At 45.7% G+C, this 15,024-nt stretch overlaps 1 protein-coding gene across 4 annotated transcripts in view; it reads left to right on the top strand.

Annotated features, from left to right (window-relative positions):
- The window catches only part of DHRSX (dehydrogenase/reductase X-linked), a 294,832-nt gene that overhangs the window by 216,394 nt on the left and 63,414 nt on the right, over nucleotides 1–15,024 (top strand). For all 4 annotated transcript variants that reach the window (XM_055376339.2, XM_055376338.2, XM_055376341.2 and 1 more), the window contains one exon: nucleotides 11,200–11,301. In XM_055376339.2, the coding sequence (XP_055232314.1) occupies nucleotides 11,200–11,301 (102 nt within the window). The remainder of the gene's footprint in view (nucleotides 1–11,199; nucleotides 11,302–15,024) is intronic.

The following is a 15,024-nucleotide window of genomic DNA, read 5'->3' as shown; positions in this document are numbered from 1 at the left end:
TTAAGAAACATGGAAACTAGAAGCTCTCAGTGTGTTTTTGAAAGTCATTGGATTGAGCAAAGCTTAAATGACTGTCATTATTATTTTTTAAGTTTCTAAACATTTACTTTCAATTTCTGAACATGTCTCACCACACACAGCTTGCAGTAACAGTTCACAGAGTGGCAGCCGTCTGATTCAGGAGTGTGTGTACCATCATACCATCCAATATATTACTTTATTTATTTATTTATTTTTTGAGACAGTCTGGCTCTGTCACCCAGGCTGGAGTGCAGTGGTGCGATCTCAGCTCACTGCAACCTCCACCTCCCAGGTTTAAGCAATTCTCCTGCCTCAGCCATCCAAGTAGCTGGGATTTCAGGTGCCTGCCCCCATGCCCGGCTAATTTTTTTATTTTTAGTAGAGATGGGGTTTCACCGTGTTGGCCAGGCTGGTCTTGAGCTCCTGACCTCAAGCGATCCACCCGCTTTGGCCTCCCAAAGTGCTGGGATAACAGGTGTGAGCCACTGCACCTGCCCACCCAACTGTATTTCTCTAAGGAAAATATTGAAAGTACTTATTTCCTTTTCCTTGATGGCCTGGTGACTTGGTACAGATGGGCTTCATTCTCCATGATGAGGAAGCTGTTATATTATCTTAAAACATGCCTTCCAAGAGAAGGTTAAAGTATATATTTCAGATCACAAGGTCAGGAGCACTTTTGGCTGCCACGTTTGGCTTACTCTTGGGTGTTGTGTTATTTAAAGTGTCCTAGATCAGCCACGATAAAACAAAACCTAATCACTGTGTCTCAACCTCAGGTGTGTGCTGCTGCAGGAAGCGCCAGTTCTTGTGATATCGGAGCCATGTCCACATCTGTTCTGGGGACCCGGGACCCCACGGGTTGGTCTGAGTATGTCATCAATAGCTAGACGAGGCCGGGCGAGGTGCTTCACACCTGTAATCCCAGCACTTTGGGAGGCCGAGGCGGGCAGATCACAAGGTCTGGAGTTCAAGAACAGCCTGGGCAACATGGTGAAACCCTGTCTCTACTAAAACACAAAAATTAGCCAGGCGTGGTGGTGGGTGCTTGTAGTCCCAGCTACTCAGGAGGCTGAGGCAGGAGAATTGGTTGAATCCAGGAGGCGGAGGTTGCAGTGAGCCGAGATCGCACCACCGCACCTCAGCCTGAGCTACAGGGTGAAACTCCATCTCAAACAACAACAACAACAACAAAGAACTAGGTGAAAAGACCTGGAGTGCTCCTGCAGCGCAACCAGCCGTGATCATACAAAGACCAGAATGCTGCAGGATGGCACGTCATGGCCCATCCCTCTCATCTCTGCTCCACGCAGCAATAAGACCAAAGCTAACCTGCTTCCAGAGACACCTCGTGGAAATGTGCAAGGCTCAGCAAAGAAAGGCTAATATCTAATGATTCATGTATTTACATAGCTTTTTTTTTGAGATGGAGTCTGGCACTGTCACCAGGCTGGAGTGCAGTGGCATGGTCTCGGCTCACTGCAACCTCCGCCTCCCAGGTTCAAGCGATTCCCCTGCCTCAGTCTCCGAAGTAGCTGGGATTACAGGCATGCACCACCATGCCCAGCTAAGTTTTATATTTTTAGTAGAGACAGGGTTTTGCCATGTTGGCCAGGCTGGTCTCGAACTCCTGAACTCAGGTGATCGCCCGCCTCAGCCTCCCAAAGTCCTGGGATTACAGGCGTGAGCCACCGCGCCCGGCCTGCTTTTTTATTTCTTACTAGCACGAGAACTTAGAGTGATACAAATCTTCTGAATATTTTGGCTGCATTCTGCAGATGGTGACACCTTCTGTTTCCGTCGATATTATTTATAAAACATTTTTGTCACCTGCTATGAATTGTCACCCTGTCCACATGCTTTAAAAGGGCAGTTTTTGAAATCAACATGAGTTTGGGCACTGGGAAATGGCATACTTAATAAAATTAAACATTAAAAAGGGGCTCTTTCTGCTTTCCTATCAACTCAGGCAGCAGGGTTATAGATGTAGGGGGTGAGGGATGCACCCTGTATTGGCCAGGGTTCTCTAGAGGGATATAACTAACAGGATAAATAGCTATATATAAAGGGGGGTTTATTCAGTATTAACTCACAGGATCACAAGGTCCTACAATAAGCTGTCTGCGAGCTGAGGAGCAAGGAAGCCAGCCCGAGTGCTAAAGCTGAAGAACTTGGAGTCCAATTTTTGAGGGCAGGAAGCATCCAGCACGGGAGAAAGCTGTAGCATGGGAGGCTAGGCCAGTCTGACCTTTTCACATTCTTTTTCCTGCTTTTTGAATGTGCCGTGCTGGCAGCTGATTAGATGGTGCCCACCCCGATTAAGGGTGGGTCTGCCTTTCCCACCCCACTAACTCAAATGTTAAATTGTCTGGCCACACCCTCACAGACACACCCAGGATCAATACTTTGCATCCTTCAATCCAATCAGGTTGACACTCGGCATTAACCATCACACCTGGTGTGTGTTTCTCTGATTATAAGGACACCAGTCCTACTGGACGAGGGCCTCACCCTTTTGAGCTCCTACAGGCCCTGTCTGCAAATAAAGTCACATTGGAGTTTAAGGGTTCTGATGATGAGTGAGGGAGGGCACGGCTCAGTCTATAACGATGTCCTATATCTGTTGCAAAGAAAAAATGAAGGCACTATTCAGTTCCTCCAAATTAGGAGGTTTGCCAGAGCCTCAGACAAAAGGATTTTTTAGGGAGGTACAGTTCATTCCATAATGATGTTCTCTATCGCAAAGAAGAAGGGGTAATTCAGTTCCTCCAAACCAGGCGATTTGCCAGAACTCCAAACAAAAGGAATTTTTTTTTCTTCTTGATCCCTATTTATCAACACATGCCTCCGTGTCTTTCCGGTTGACTTCATCTCTTGGGCAGCATTCATTTCAGAAATCTGTATTTCTGACTTGCCCTCAGGAAACCCCTTTAGATGTTAGAAATTCTTCTGTGGATGAAGTTATCTTTTTTTTTTTGAAACATAGTCTTGCTCCGTCGCCCAGGCTGGAGTGCAGTGCTGTGATCTCGGCTCACTGCAACCTCCACCTCCCGGGTTCAAACGAGTATCCTGCCTCAGCCTCCTGAGTTCAAACGATTGTCCTGCCTCAGCCTCCCGAGTATCTGGGATTACAGGCGTGCACCACCACATCTGGCTAATTTTTGTATTTTTAGTAGAGACCGGATTTCACCATGTTGGCCAGGCTGGTCTCGAACTCCTGACCTCAGGTGATCCACCCATCTCAGCCTCCCAAAGTGCTGGGGTTACAGGGATGAGCCACCACACCCGGCCAGATGAGGTTATCTTCTTGAGTCTCAGGGTTTACCGTCTGTCACTGAGTTGCAAATAAAAGAAAAGTTGGATGAGTTATTGGCAGCCTCAAGAGCAACAGTGAGAATTGTAGAATCACTTTCTGCATTGGAGGGTGTGGTGTGTGGGCTATGGGAAGCGTGGACATCATTCACCATGCTAGGTGCCGAAAGGGGCATCAGACACAGCAGGTGCGTGAATCTCCCGTCTTCATATGATACTGTCTCACTGTCAGAATCGCAGTGACAGAAGGCATTTGTTACCGTGGATTCACACTCCGTTAGGATTAAGATTTTTATTCTGTGTGAGTTCCTTAGGGTTACTGTGAAAAGCATATCTTATCTTTTCTCGATAAGTTTTAAGTGACATTTAAAAATATTCAAGCATGTGACTTGACCAAATTGCTTAGCATTTGAGTTGTTCCATTAAATGGAGCATCTCGTCACTTTCAAGTATTTGATACTGGCAGTTGTTAAGAGTTAAAAGGCAGTTGGATTTGTCGCAGACAATGAGTTAAGGAATCCTTCCATATTTTTCCCAATTTTTTTTTTTTTTTTTTTTTGAGACAGAGTTTCACTCTTGTTGCCCAGGCTGGGGTGCAATGGCACGATCTCGGCTCACCGCAACCTCTGCCTCTCAGGTTCAAGTGATTCTCCTGCCTTAGCCTCCCTAGTAGCTGGGATTACAGGCATGTGCCACCATGCCCGGCTAATTTTGTATTTTTAGTAGAGACGGGGTTTCTCCATGTTGGCCAGGCTGGTCTTGAACTCCCGACCTCAGGTGATCCGCCCACCTCGGCCTCCCAAAATGCTGGGATTACAGGCTTGAGCTGCCGCGCCCGGCCCGTTTTTCCCAACTTTAAAATTAAGGGTTCTCAGGGCCCTGTGTAGAGCAGTGAAAATAAGACCTCGTGTGTGTGTGTGTGTGTGTGTGTGTGTGTGTGTGTGTGTGTGTGTGTGTACACACGCGCCTGCAGGAGAATTGCTGTTCCACTTAGGTGAGAGGATTGGCTGTGTGCTTCAGACCAGGAAATGTGTCATCTTGCCAAGCAACCTGGCTGAGTGTGCTGGAGTCAGGATCTTGAACAGAAACTTCCTTTTCTGGTATTGTTCACTACAGAGCTAAAATGGCCAAATATATACTGTGAAAGTTTTTTTTTTTTTTTTTTTAACAAAAGACCAGATCCCTCCTTCAGCTGTATACATTTTTGAATAAAATCATATTGAACTAAAAAAAAAAAAACACCAAAACTGGGGAACTTGCACAATAGAAATATACCCTCTCCCAGGTCTGGAGGACAAGAGTTTAAATCCAAGGTGTCTCAGGGCTGAGCTCCATCCAGACGCTCTAGGGGAGGATCCTTTTGGCCTCCCCCAGCTCCTGGGGGCTCCAGGCATCCCACGGCTTGTGGCTGTATCACTCCAGTCTCTGCCTCTGTCTTCACATCATCATTTTCTCTCATCTGTCTCAAGCATGCCTGTTCCTCCTTCTTATAAAAACCCCAGGCTAGGCGTGGTGGCTCATGCCTGTCATCCCAGCACTTTGGGAGGCCGAGGCGGGCAGATCACCTGAGGTCAGGAGTTTGAGACCAGCCTGGCCAACATGGTGAAACCCCGTCTTTACTAAAAATACAAAAATAAGCCGGGTGTGGTGGCGGGTGCCTGTAATCCCAGCTACTCGGGAGACTGAGGAAGGGAGGATCACTTGAACTCGGGAAGTGGAGGTTGCAGTCAGCCAAGATCTGTCCGCTGTATTCCAGCCTGGGTGGCAGAGCAAGACTTTGTCAAAAAAACAAAAAAACAAAACAAAAAAAAACTCCGCACGCCTGTCATCCTAGCATTTTGGGCAGCAGTATGATAACAAGGCCAGGAGTTAGAGACCTACCTTGGCAACATAGAGAGACCCCTGTCTCTATAAAAGCTAACAAACAAAAAACAAAAATCTTTGTCATTATATTTAGGCTAATACAGGATAATTTCCTCATTTGAAAACCTTTAATGTCTAAACACCCTATTTTCATACAAGGTAATCTTTTCACAGGTTCTAGAGATTAGGACCAGGAGATTTTTAGGGACGGAGTGGAGGATACCGTCATTTAGCCTACCACATTCTTACTACCTTAGGAAAGGATGGCCAGGCAAGGTGGCTTACGACGGTAATCCCAGCACTTTGAGAGGCCAAGGCGGGCGGATCGCTTGAGCCCAGGAGTTCGAGTTCAGCTTGGGCAACATTGCAAAATCCCATCTCTACAGCAACTACAAAAAGTAGCCAGGCGTGGTGCTGCGCACCTGTGGTCCCAGCTACTCGGGAGGCTAAGGAGGGAGAATGGCTTGAATTCGGGAGGTGGAGGCTGCAGTGAGCCCAGATCACACCTTTGCACTCCAGCCTGAGTGACAGAACAAGACCCTGTCTCAATAAATGCATAATTTTAAAAAGGAAAGTAATTCAGCACAAACATTTGCATATTCCCAAGATGATGCTCACAGCTTGCAGTGCCTGCCTGGGTCCTATTCCTATGTGCCTGGGGTCTATCTGCCTGGGTCCTATTCCTATCTGCCTGGGTCCTATTCCTATCTGCCTGGGGTCTGTCTTCCTGGGTCCTATTCCTATGTGCCTGGGGTCTATCTGCCTGGGTCCTATTCCTATCTGCCTGGGGTCTGTCTTCCTGGGTCCTATTCCTATGTGCCTGGGGTCTATCTGCCTGGGTCCTATTCCTATCTGCCTGGGGTCTGTCTTCCTGGGTCCTATTCCTATCTGCCTGGGGTCTGTCTGCCTGGGTCCTATCCCTATCTGCCTGGGGTCTGTCTGCCTGGGTCCTATTTCTATCTGCCTGGGGTCTGTCTGCCTGGGTCCTATCCCTATCTGCCTGGGGTCTGTCTGCCTGGGTCCTATTCCTATCTGCCTGGGGTCTGTCTGCCTGGGTCCTATCCCTATCTGCCTGGGGTCTGTCTGCCTGGGTCCTATTTCTATCTGCCTGGGGTCTGTCTGCCTGGGTCCTATTCCTATCTGGCTGGGTCTTAGTCCTGTCTGCCTGGGTCCTATTCCTATCTGCCTGGGGTCTATGCATTTCCTTTTTGTCTGAGGACACATTTTTGCTTCATGCTGATATTTTTCACTTCACCTTTCTCCCCTTTTCTTCTTTTCTCTTTTTCCTTCTCCTTCCCTCCCCTCCCTCTGGGGCAGAAGCTGGCATGCGGCAGAGCGCCAGCAGAGGACGTGGCCCAAGCTCCCATACATCTTCCCTTTACCTCTTCCGCTGATTTTTTTCTGGGTGTGCCCTGAGAGCCCCAGCTCTAGACACTCAAAGGTGCATCATTTCAATGTATGTTCCAAAGTTACATAGCATCCAAGGCATATGAGACATGCTTAAAAACATACTGGTCATGCAAGTGAGGAGGTGCAATGATGGGTACTTTCGTGGCGATCACGGAAGCCAGATCTAGAGATGCCCGGCGTGGCTTGGGGTTCAGGAAAACTTCCTGAAGGAGGTGACACATTTGCGTTTACGATCCCCAAGTGAGGCACACAAGCATCTCTCGGCGAGAACCCCACAGTCCATCCCAGAAAAGGAAAGTCAAGAGAATGGGCTACGTATGGGAGGAAGGGAACTATTTATGGTCTTCGATGAGAAAACAAATGTGCGTATGCGCCCCAGCTTTGTGCTTCGGTATTGCCACATGCACGAACCGCGTGAAAATACAAGCCATCAATACAAGCAAGTGCTAGCCCTCTTTTATTATTCTACTGCACAAGAAGGAAGTCCTTGCTTCTGAATCATTTTGTGTATTAGTTACACATGCCGTGTAACAAAATAACGCAGACTCAGCAGCGTGTCCTAACAGCCTGATAATATTTTATCCAGAATGACGTGTTTTAGAAAGTTGTGCTGTGTCAAAGTAATCCAGATAGCATTTCCTTTTCTTCTTGTTTTTTTGGTATTATTATACTTTAAGTTCTGGATACATGTACAGAATGTGCAGGTTTGTTACATAGGTATACACGTGCCATGGTGGTTTGCTGCACCCATTAACCTGTCATCTACATTAGGTATTTGTCCTAATGCTGTCCCTCCCCTATCCCCCCACCCCCCGACAGGCCCTGGTGTGTGATGTTCCCCTCCCTGTGTCCATGTGTTCTCATTGTTCAACTTCCACTGATGACTGAGAACATGTAGTGTTTGGTTTTCTGTTCCTGTGTTAGTTTGCTGAGAATGATGGTTTCCAGCTTCATCCATGTCCCTGCAAAGGACATGAACCCATCCTTTTTATGGCTGCATAGTATTCCATGGTGTCTATGTGCCACATTTTCTTTATCCAGTCTATCATTGATGGGCATTTGGGTTGGTTTCAAGTCTTTGCTATTGTTAATAGTGCCGCAATAAACGTACGTGTGCATGTGTCTTTATAGTAGAATGATTTATAAACCTTTGGTATATACCCAGTAATGGGATTGATGGGTCAAATGGTATTTCTGGTTCTAGATCCTTGAGGAATCACCACACTGTCTTCCACAATGGTTGAACTAATTTACACTCCTACCAACGGTGTAAAAATGTTCCTATTTCTCCAAATCCTCTCCATTTCCTTTTCTTCTCCTTATACAGTAAGGAATATGAAACTAACACACACACTTTCTCTCATTTCATTCTCTCTCTTTTTCTGTCTGCTCTCTGTCTTTCTCCCTCTCTCTCTCCCTCTCTTTTTCTCTGTCTCTGTCTTTCTCTGTCTCTCTCTTTCTCTGTCTTCTTTTCTCTATCTCTCTCTGTCTCTCAGTGTTTGTCATGCTCTCTCTCTTTGCCTCTTTCTGTCTCTTTTTTTTTTTTTGAGACAGAGTCTTGCTCTGTCACCCAGGCTGGAGTGCAGTGGTGCGACCTCGGCTTACTGCAACCTCCACCTCCCAGGTTCATGCGATTCTCCTGCCTCAGCCTCCCAAGTAGCTGGGATTACAGGCGTGTGCTACCACAGTCGCCTAATTTTTGTATTTTTAGTAGAGATGGAGTTTGACCACGTTGGCCAGGCTGGTCTCGAACTCCTGACCTCTGCCCACCTTCCAAAGTGCTGAGATTACAGGTGTGCACCACCACAGCTGGCTAATTTTTGTATTTTTAGTAGAGTCGAGGTTTCAACATGTTAGCCAAGCTGGTCTCAAAGTCCTGACCTCACGTGATCTGCCCGCCTTCGCCTCCTAAAATGCCGGGATTACAGGCATGAGCCATCGTGCCCAGCCTCTTTCTTTGTATCTCTCTGTCTGCCTTTCTCTCTTTGTCCCTTTTACTGTCTCCCGTCCCTCTCTCTCTTTCTGTTTCTCTCTCTCACTGTGTCTCTTTGTCTTTATCTCTGTGTGTTTCTTCTCTCTTCCCCTTTTCCTCCCCCTTTTTTCTCTCTCTTAGCCTTTCTTTCTTTCTTTCCCTCTCTCTCTGCTTCTATCTTTCTGTCTCTCTCTTTCTCATTCTGACTCTCCCTCTCTGTCTCTTCTCTCTGATGGTGAGGGGAGAGTCATTTCATTTTGGAATGATGTTGAGCATTCCAGTAATAGTTTTGGAGAGTAAGGCTCATAGAGCTTATTAAGCAAGGTGTGTCTGTCATAAAATTGATTGCTGGCATTTTATACATCAGCGCAGACATGGGGGGCACAGGCAGACTCCTCCCCCCACCACACACACACGCTGCTTATCCTCTGAAAGCTATGTGGCCTTCAGAAAAATATTAACAGTTCTTTTACAGTAATGATTTTCCCCTATGAGGCTCCCCAATGAGGAGGCTGTAAATGACACTGACCACCAGCAGCCCTGCAGATCAAGGCTGTTCTCTTCTCGGCCACCCCAGAACCAGCCTCTGCTCGCTCCCTCCCTGAGGACTCCTGTCTCTGACCTCTGCACACATGCTGTGATTTGCCCTTCCACCTCACACCATTCCCCATCCTCACCTTTCAGAACTCACTGGCAGCCTCCCCCAGTACCTTCCACCTCTCTCCAGAAATTACCTTCCCATCTCAATGTAAGGGAACTTGCTTCTTCCCTCAGAGATCTGCTGTCTCTGCTGCAAGTAATAGCTAGTTTTCATGCATTTTGTTCTGTCTGACTTTAGGTTGTTGCATTTTTCTCCCAACCTCCTTGAACCCATGGACCTGGAGGCAGAATTATATACCTGTGAATTTGCTTTTCTTTCTAGTTCCCCTCCCTCCAAAACCTCAGTCCTTCTGAAAAACAAAAAAAACAAAAAAACAAAAAACAGCTTTAACACCATCAAACACATCACTTTTAGCGATGGAGACCCACTGGGAATTTAGAGAGGAAATAAAGAGTGAAGTTGATATACTGAATACAATAGACATGTCTACCTCTCTACCTATGTGATGTTATAAAGCTGTCCCTGAGTCATTCACTCTCTAAAAATGTCATCTTTGGTTGGACACAGCTGCTCACGCCTGTAATCCAACACTTTGGGAGGCTGATGTGGGAGGCTCACTTGAGCTTAGGAGTTCGAGACCAGCCAAGGGGACATAGTGAGACCCTGTCTCCAAAAACATAAATGTAATAAAAAATAAAATGCTTTCTTTTATTATTCTTCTGCAGAAGAAGGAAGTCCTTGCTTCTGAGTCATTTTGTGTATTAGTTACATATACTGTGTAACAAAATAACACAGACTCAGCAGCGTGGAAGAGCTCATACTTACTATCTGTAGCAAGGGATCCATAAATGGCATCCTTTTTTATTATTATATAAAATTCTATATTCTCCTGCGGAAGAAGGAAGTCCTTGCTTCTGAGCCATTTTGTGTATTAGTTACATATGCCGTGTAACAAAATAACACAGATTCAGCAACGTGCAAGGGCTCCTACTTCTTACTATCTGTAGCAGGGGATGCATAAATTGCTTCCTGTTGATTATTATATAAAATTCTATATTCTATATTCCTCTACTGCAGGAGAAGGAAGTCCTTGCTTCTGAGTCATTTTGTGTATCAGTTACATATGCTGTGTAACAAAATAACCCACAGACTCAGCAGCGTGGAAGGGCTCATACTTACTATCCCACAGCTGCTGTGGGTCAGGAATCTGGGCAGGTATAATGGCATTCTCTCTTCTGGGTCTCACTAGGCTACAACCAAAGTGTCATCTGACCTGAGGTTCTCTCTGGAGTTCAGGATCTTTGAAATTCACATGGTTATACACAGAATCCAATTCCTGGAAGCTGCAGATCTGGCGATCTGAGTGTCTTGCTGGCTTTTGGCCAGGGGCTGCTGTCAGCTCCTAGAGAGGCCGTGCCCAGGTTCTGGCCCCAAGGCGCTCTCACAAAACATCAGCTCACATCAAGGTCAGGAGGAGAATGACAGGTCCCACACAGACTCAAGGGAAGGGGACTATACAAGGATGGGACTCATTGATCTCCCTAGAGTATGAGCTCCTCATTGTACCCTACTGACATGTCCAATTCAGTGTTACTTCCTGGACGGGTGCAGTGGCTCACGCCTGTAATCCCAGCACTTTGGGAGGCTGAGGCGGGTGGATCACCTGAGGTAAAGAGTTTGAGACCAGCCTGGCCAACATGGTGAAACATTGTCTCTACTAAAAAAAAAAAAAAAAATACAAAAATTAGCTGGGCGTGGTGGCATGTGCCTGTAATCCCAGCTACCTGGGAGGCTGAGGCAGGAGAATCACTGGAACCCAGGAAGCAGAGGCTGCAGTGAGCTGAGATCATGCCACAGCACTCCAGCCTGGTCAACAGAGCAAGACTCCATCTCAAAAAGAGCAAAAAAAAAAAAGTGTTACTTCCTAGATGAAATTGAGTTTGACCTGTTTAGAAATTTTCTTAATCTCTGAAATAGGTTGGGAGATAACCAGGTATTTTTTGTTGTTGTCCTTTTCCAGTGGAATTTTTATACTGTGACTTGGCTTCCATGACGTCCATCCGGCAGTTTGTGCAGAAGTTCAAGATGAAGAAGATTCCTCTCCATGTCCTGATCAACAATGGTGAGTCCTGGTGAAATTGCAGCAAGCCAGGGGTTAATTTGAACGCAAACAGGAACTCTAGCTTTCATGCGAGAGAAGTGTCTCAGCAAAACAGGATATCCATGGAAATTATTGAACATACCTGCTATTTCTAGTCACTGCTTCGTTTCACGGATAGCTTTGGAAGAGCATCATTCTTGTTAGCATGTTACTTTGAAATAATGGTAAACACGATAACATGTTGTGTGGAGTTGACACGTTGACTTGTCCACTTGGACAAAAGTGTATTAGGCACATGCTAAGGGTTGATGTTTTCCCAAATGTTATCTTACAAAACCATCACCGCATTTCCCTGAGAGTCATTATTTGGGCACTAGAAGCTCATTACCATTTATCTCTTGATTTTACCCCCTGTTCAACATTCTCCCCCAGATAGGTGGAGTCAATATCTCCCCTTCCCCACCTTCAATCTGCCCATCTGCCAATCTTCAACACAAACCACCCTTGATCTTGAGCCCTTCTTTGAGCCACACTGAGCTCTTAAAGTCATTGCAACACTTACTGTTGACCTTGAGCCCTTCTTTGGGCCACGCTGAGTGCTTAAGGTCATTGCAACAGTTAATGTTTCTCCTCGTAACACTGATGCCCATTACCCTCATCCCCTGCTGCAGTCCATTTTATTTTTTATAAAAGTTAACCTGAACCCTCCACACTGAGGAGGTACAGTTATTGACATCTCCAAACTAAGTAAATACATAGAACTAAAGCTCTCAGAAATACACCAACAAGCATGTGTGCTAGTAGAATTTAATGCGTCACTTTCACAGATGGAGACCAAATGCAAATTCAGAGAGGAAATAAATAGTGACATTAATACAGTGGATAGAACAGACGTACGTCAAACAGTGAGCCCATAAAGACAGCACATTCCTTTCAAATACGTGAAATATTTATCAAGTTATTGACACTTCAGATTGCAGACAAAAAAATCAGCAAAAGGGTCTTGTGATTACCCAATGTAATTACTCCATTACCCACCTAGATAGACCATTAAAGATTCTTAATTCTGCAAAACCCCTTGTGCTCTCTGATGTACCATTTTCATAAATTCTGGAGATTAGGATATGGACATGTCTGTAAAGAGGGAGAAAGCATTATTCTTTGTACTAAAGTTGTAATACCTGTCTGTTTCCAGCTGCCAAGATGTGGTAGGGTAGCTTCTATCTAATTTTTTTTTCTTTTTGTCTTGATGTGTTTCGTGTTTTTCTATAACATTAATGGGATTGGAGGATAGGAAAGTGGATGAGATACCCACGGTTCCCCCTCAACCCACTTGTTTAATTGGAAATTATTATGCTAGAGTTTAAAGGAGAAGCATGGGATATAAAACTATACATAGAGTGTGATGCCAATTTATGCATAAAAATTTGTACAGACATAGCTATGATGTGTGAGTGCATATGTATTTGTATATGTATTTGATGTATGATGTATATGTATTTATGCATAAAAATACGTGCAGACATAGCTATGATGTGTGAGTGCCACTCAAGTAGCTACAGACAACACCATTTCCATGTACTTAGCCTGGTAAGAAACATCGTGTTATCAATGCTAGTGGCTCTTGTTGGAAGGTCCGGAATGATTTTAAGTTTCTGTGTCTTCTCCTTGGAGATGAATAACACTTTTCAGATTTGCCATCCTGGTGGGATCTGAAGTTTCTATGCAGGCATAAATGATTTCCCAGTCAGCAGCCATTTGGAATCTTCTGTCTCAGCACTGGGTGTGGACTTCCTTTGCTGAAGACCTATCAGTATTAGAAGTGATTAGAATTATAGCATTGTAAGTCACCAAACGTGGAGACCACTTAGAGGCACTGTGGAGATCCTACACAGCCCAACGTCTCACTTCCTCATTCTGTGTAACACCCTTACTCATCAGTAATGGGAGCACTTTATCACAGAGCAGTTGGAGGTGGAAATACATACATGACATGGTGCCCTTGCACAGAGACACACAAAACAGAACTGTCTATCCTCTTAGGACTTTTGTGCGACTACTTCCATCCATTTGGTATGGGCTTGCATCCACCAGTAAGCAGAAAAAATTAGGAATCTCAGGCCGGACACGGTGGCTCACCCCTGTAATCCCAACACTTTGGGAGGCTGAGGTGGGTGGATCACCTGAGGTCAGGGGTTCGAGACCAGCCTGACCAATATGGTGAAACCCTGTCTCTACTAAAAATACAAATATTAGCCAGGTGTGGTGGCGGGCATCTGTAGTCCCAGCTACTCGGGAGGCTGAGGCAGGAGAATCGCTTGAACCTGGGAGGTGGAGGCTGCAGTGAGCCGAGACCACACCATTGCACTCCAGCCTGGGCAACAGAGCAAGACTGTTTCAAAAAAAAAAAAAATTAGGAATATCAGATATGATATGTTTCTCAGCAGAATCTTGCTGTGTTCTGGGGGGAGCAGAATTTTACTGAGCAATGTGTATATGAACCACATCTCTGACGGTGGATACAGGCTAACACCAGTTGACACAGGCTAACCAGCGTATACTCCATCACTCAACCACCACGTTTACCTCTTGAAATGGCTATCGCATTCCTAGGATTCTCCTCTGTTCCTTTTCTCAACAGATTTTAAACAAGGCACACAGGGCTCTCAGAAACAAACAAAAATATTCTGGAAACTGGGACAGGGTTGAATTTGAATCAAAAGGGTCTTGTTGTTGGATTGTCTCTGTACCCTGTCTCTTCTGTAGAAAATCTCATGCACATATTGGGTTTACTTCTTCCTAGACTTATCTAGACCTTTCTTCCATGCTAAGACCTTTTACCTTCACTCAATGCCTCAGAGGCACCTCAAGCCAGTAAGTCCAGTGTGAAATTCCTGAGTCTATGGCTGACACCGGTTCTCGAGGAGAGTATTTCCTTCCCCAGTTTTTAGAAGACTGTCAGCGTTTCTTCACCCATGGCCTCCAACCTGGCCTTAAAGCCAGCAATGATAGCGGCTCACGCCTGTAACCTCAGCACTTTGGGAGGCCGAGGCAGGTGGATTACGTGAGGTCAGGAGTTCGAGACCAATCTGGACAACATGGTGAAACCCCATCTCTACTAAAAATACAAAATTACCTGGGCATGGTGGCGCATGCCTGTAATCCCAGCTACTCAGGAGGCTGAGGCAGGAGAATTGCTTGAACCCGGGAGGCAGAGGTTGCAGTAAGCTGAGATCGCGCCACTGCACTCCAGCCTGGGCAACAAGAGCAAAACTCCATCTCAAAACAACAACAAAAACAACAACAAAGCCAGCAATGAGACACCTTTGAATCTCTCTTTCTTGTTCTCTCTCTCTCCCTCTCTTCCCTTCTCTCTCTCTCTCTCATCTTGCCTTCTCTTTTTTTGTCTCCTTCACTCACTCTTGTTCTTCTGCCTGCCTTGTAGAAGAACCATTGTGATTATTTGGGGCCCACCAGGATCATCTCAGATAATCACCCCATCTCAAGATCTTCCACTGATTCACATCTACAGAGGCCCTTTTGCCGTGAAAGTCATATTTTCATGTGTTCCAGAGATGAGGACATGGACATTTTTTCACGTTTTGAGTTATTACTCTTCCAAATTGGGAATAGGTTGTGGGCATCTCTGGGGCCGTTATTGTGTCGACCACATGAAAATTAGTCTGTGGACATCTTTGGGGCCATTATTCTGTCTTCCACGTGAGGATTAGGATATGGACATCT

Source organism: Gorilla gorilla, chromosome X, assembly GCF_029281585.2.
Source record: "Gorilla gorilla gorilla isolate KB3781 chromosome X, NHGRI_mGorGor1-v2.1_pri, whole genome shotgun sequence".
In the NCBI taxonomy this organism is placed as follows: Eukaryota; Metazoa; Chordata; class Mammalia; order Primates; family Hominidae; genus Gorilla; species Gorilla gorilla.
This window is presented reverse-complemented; position numbering and strand designations above follow the sequence as displayed.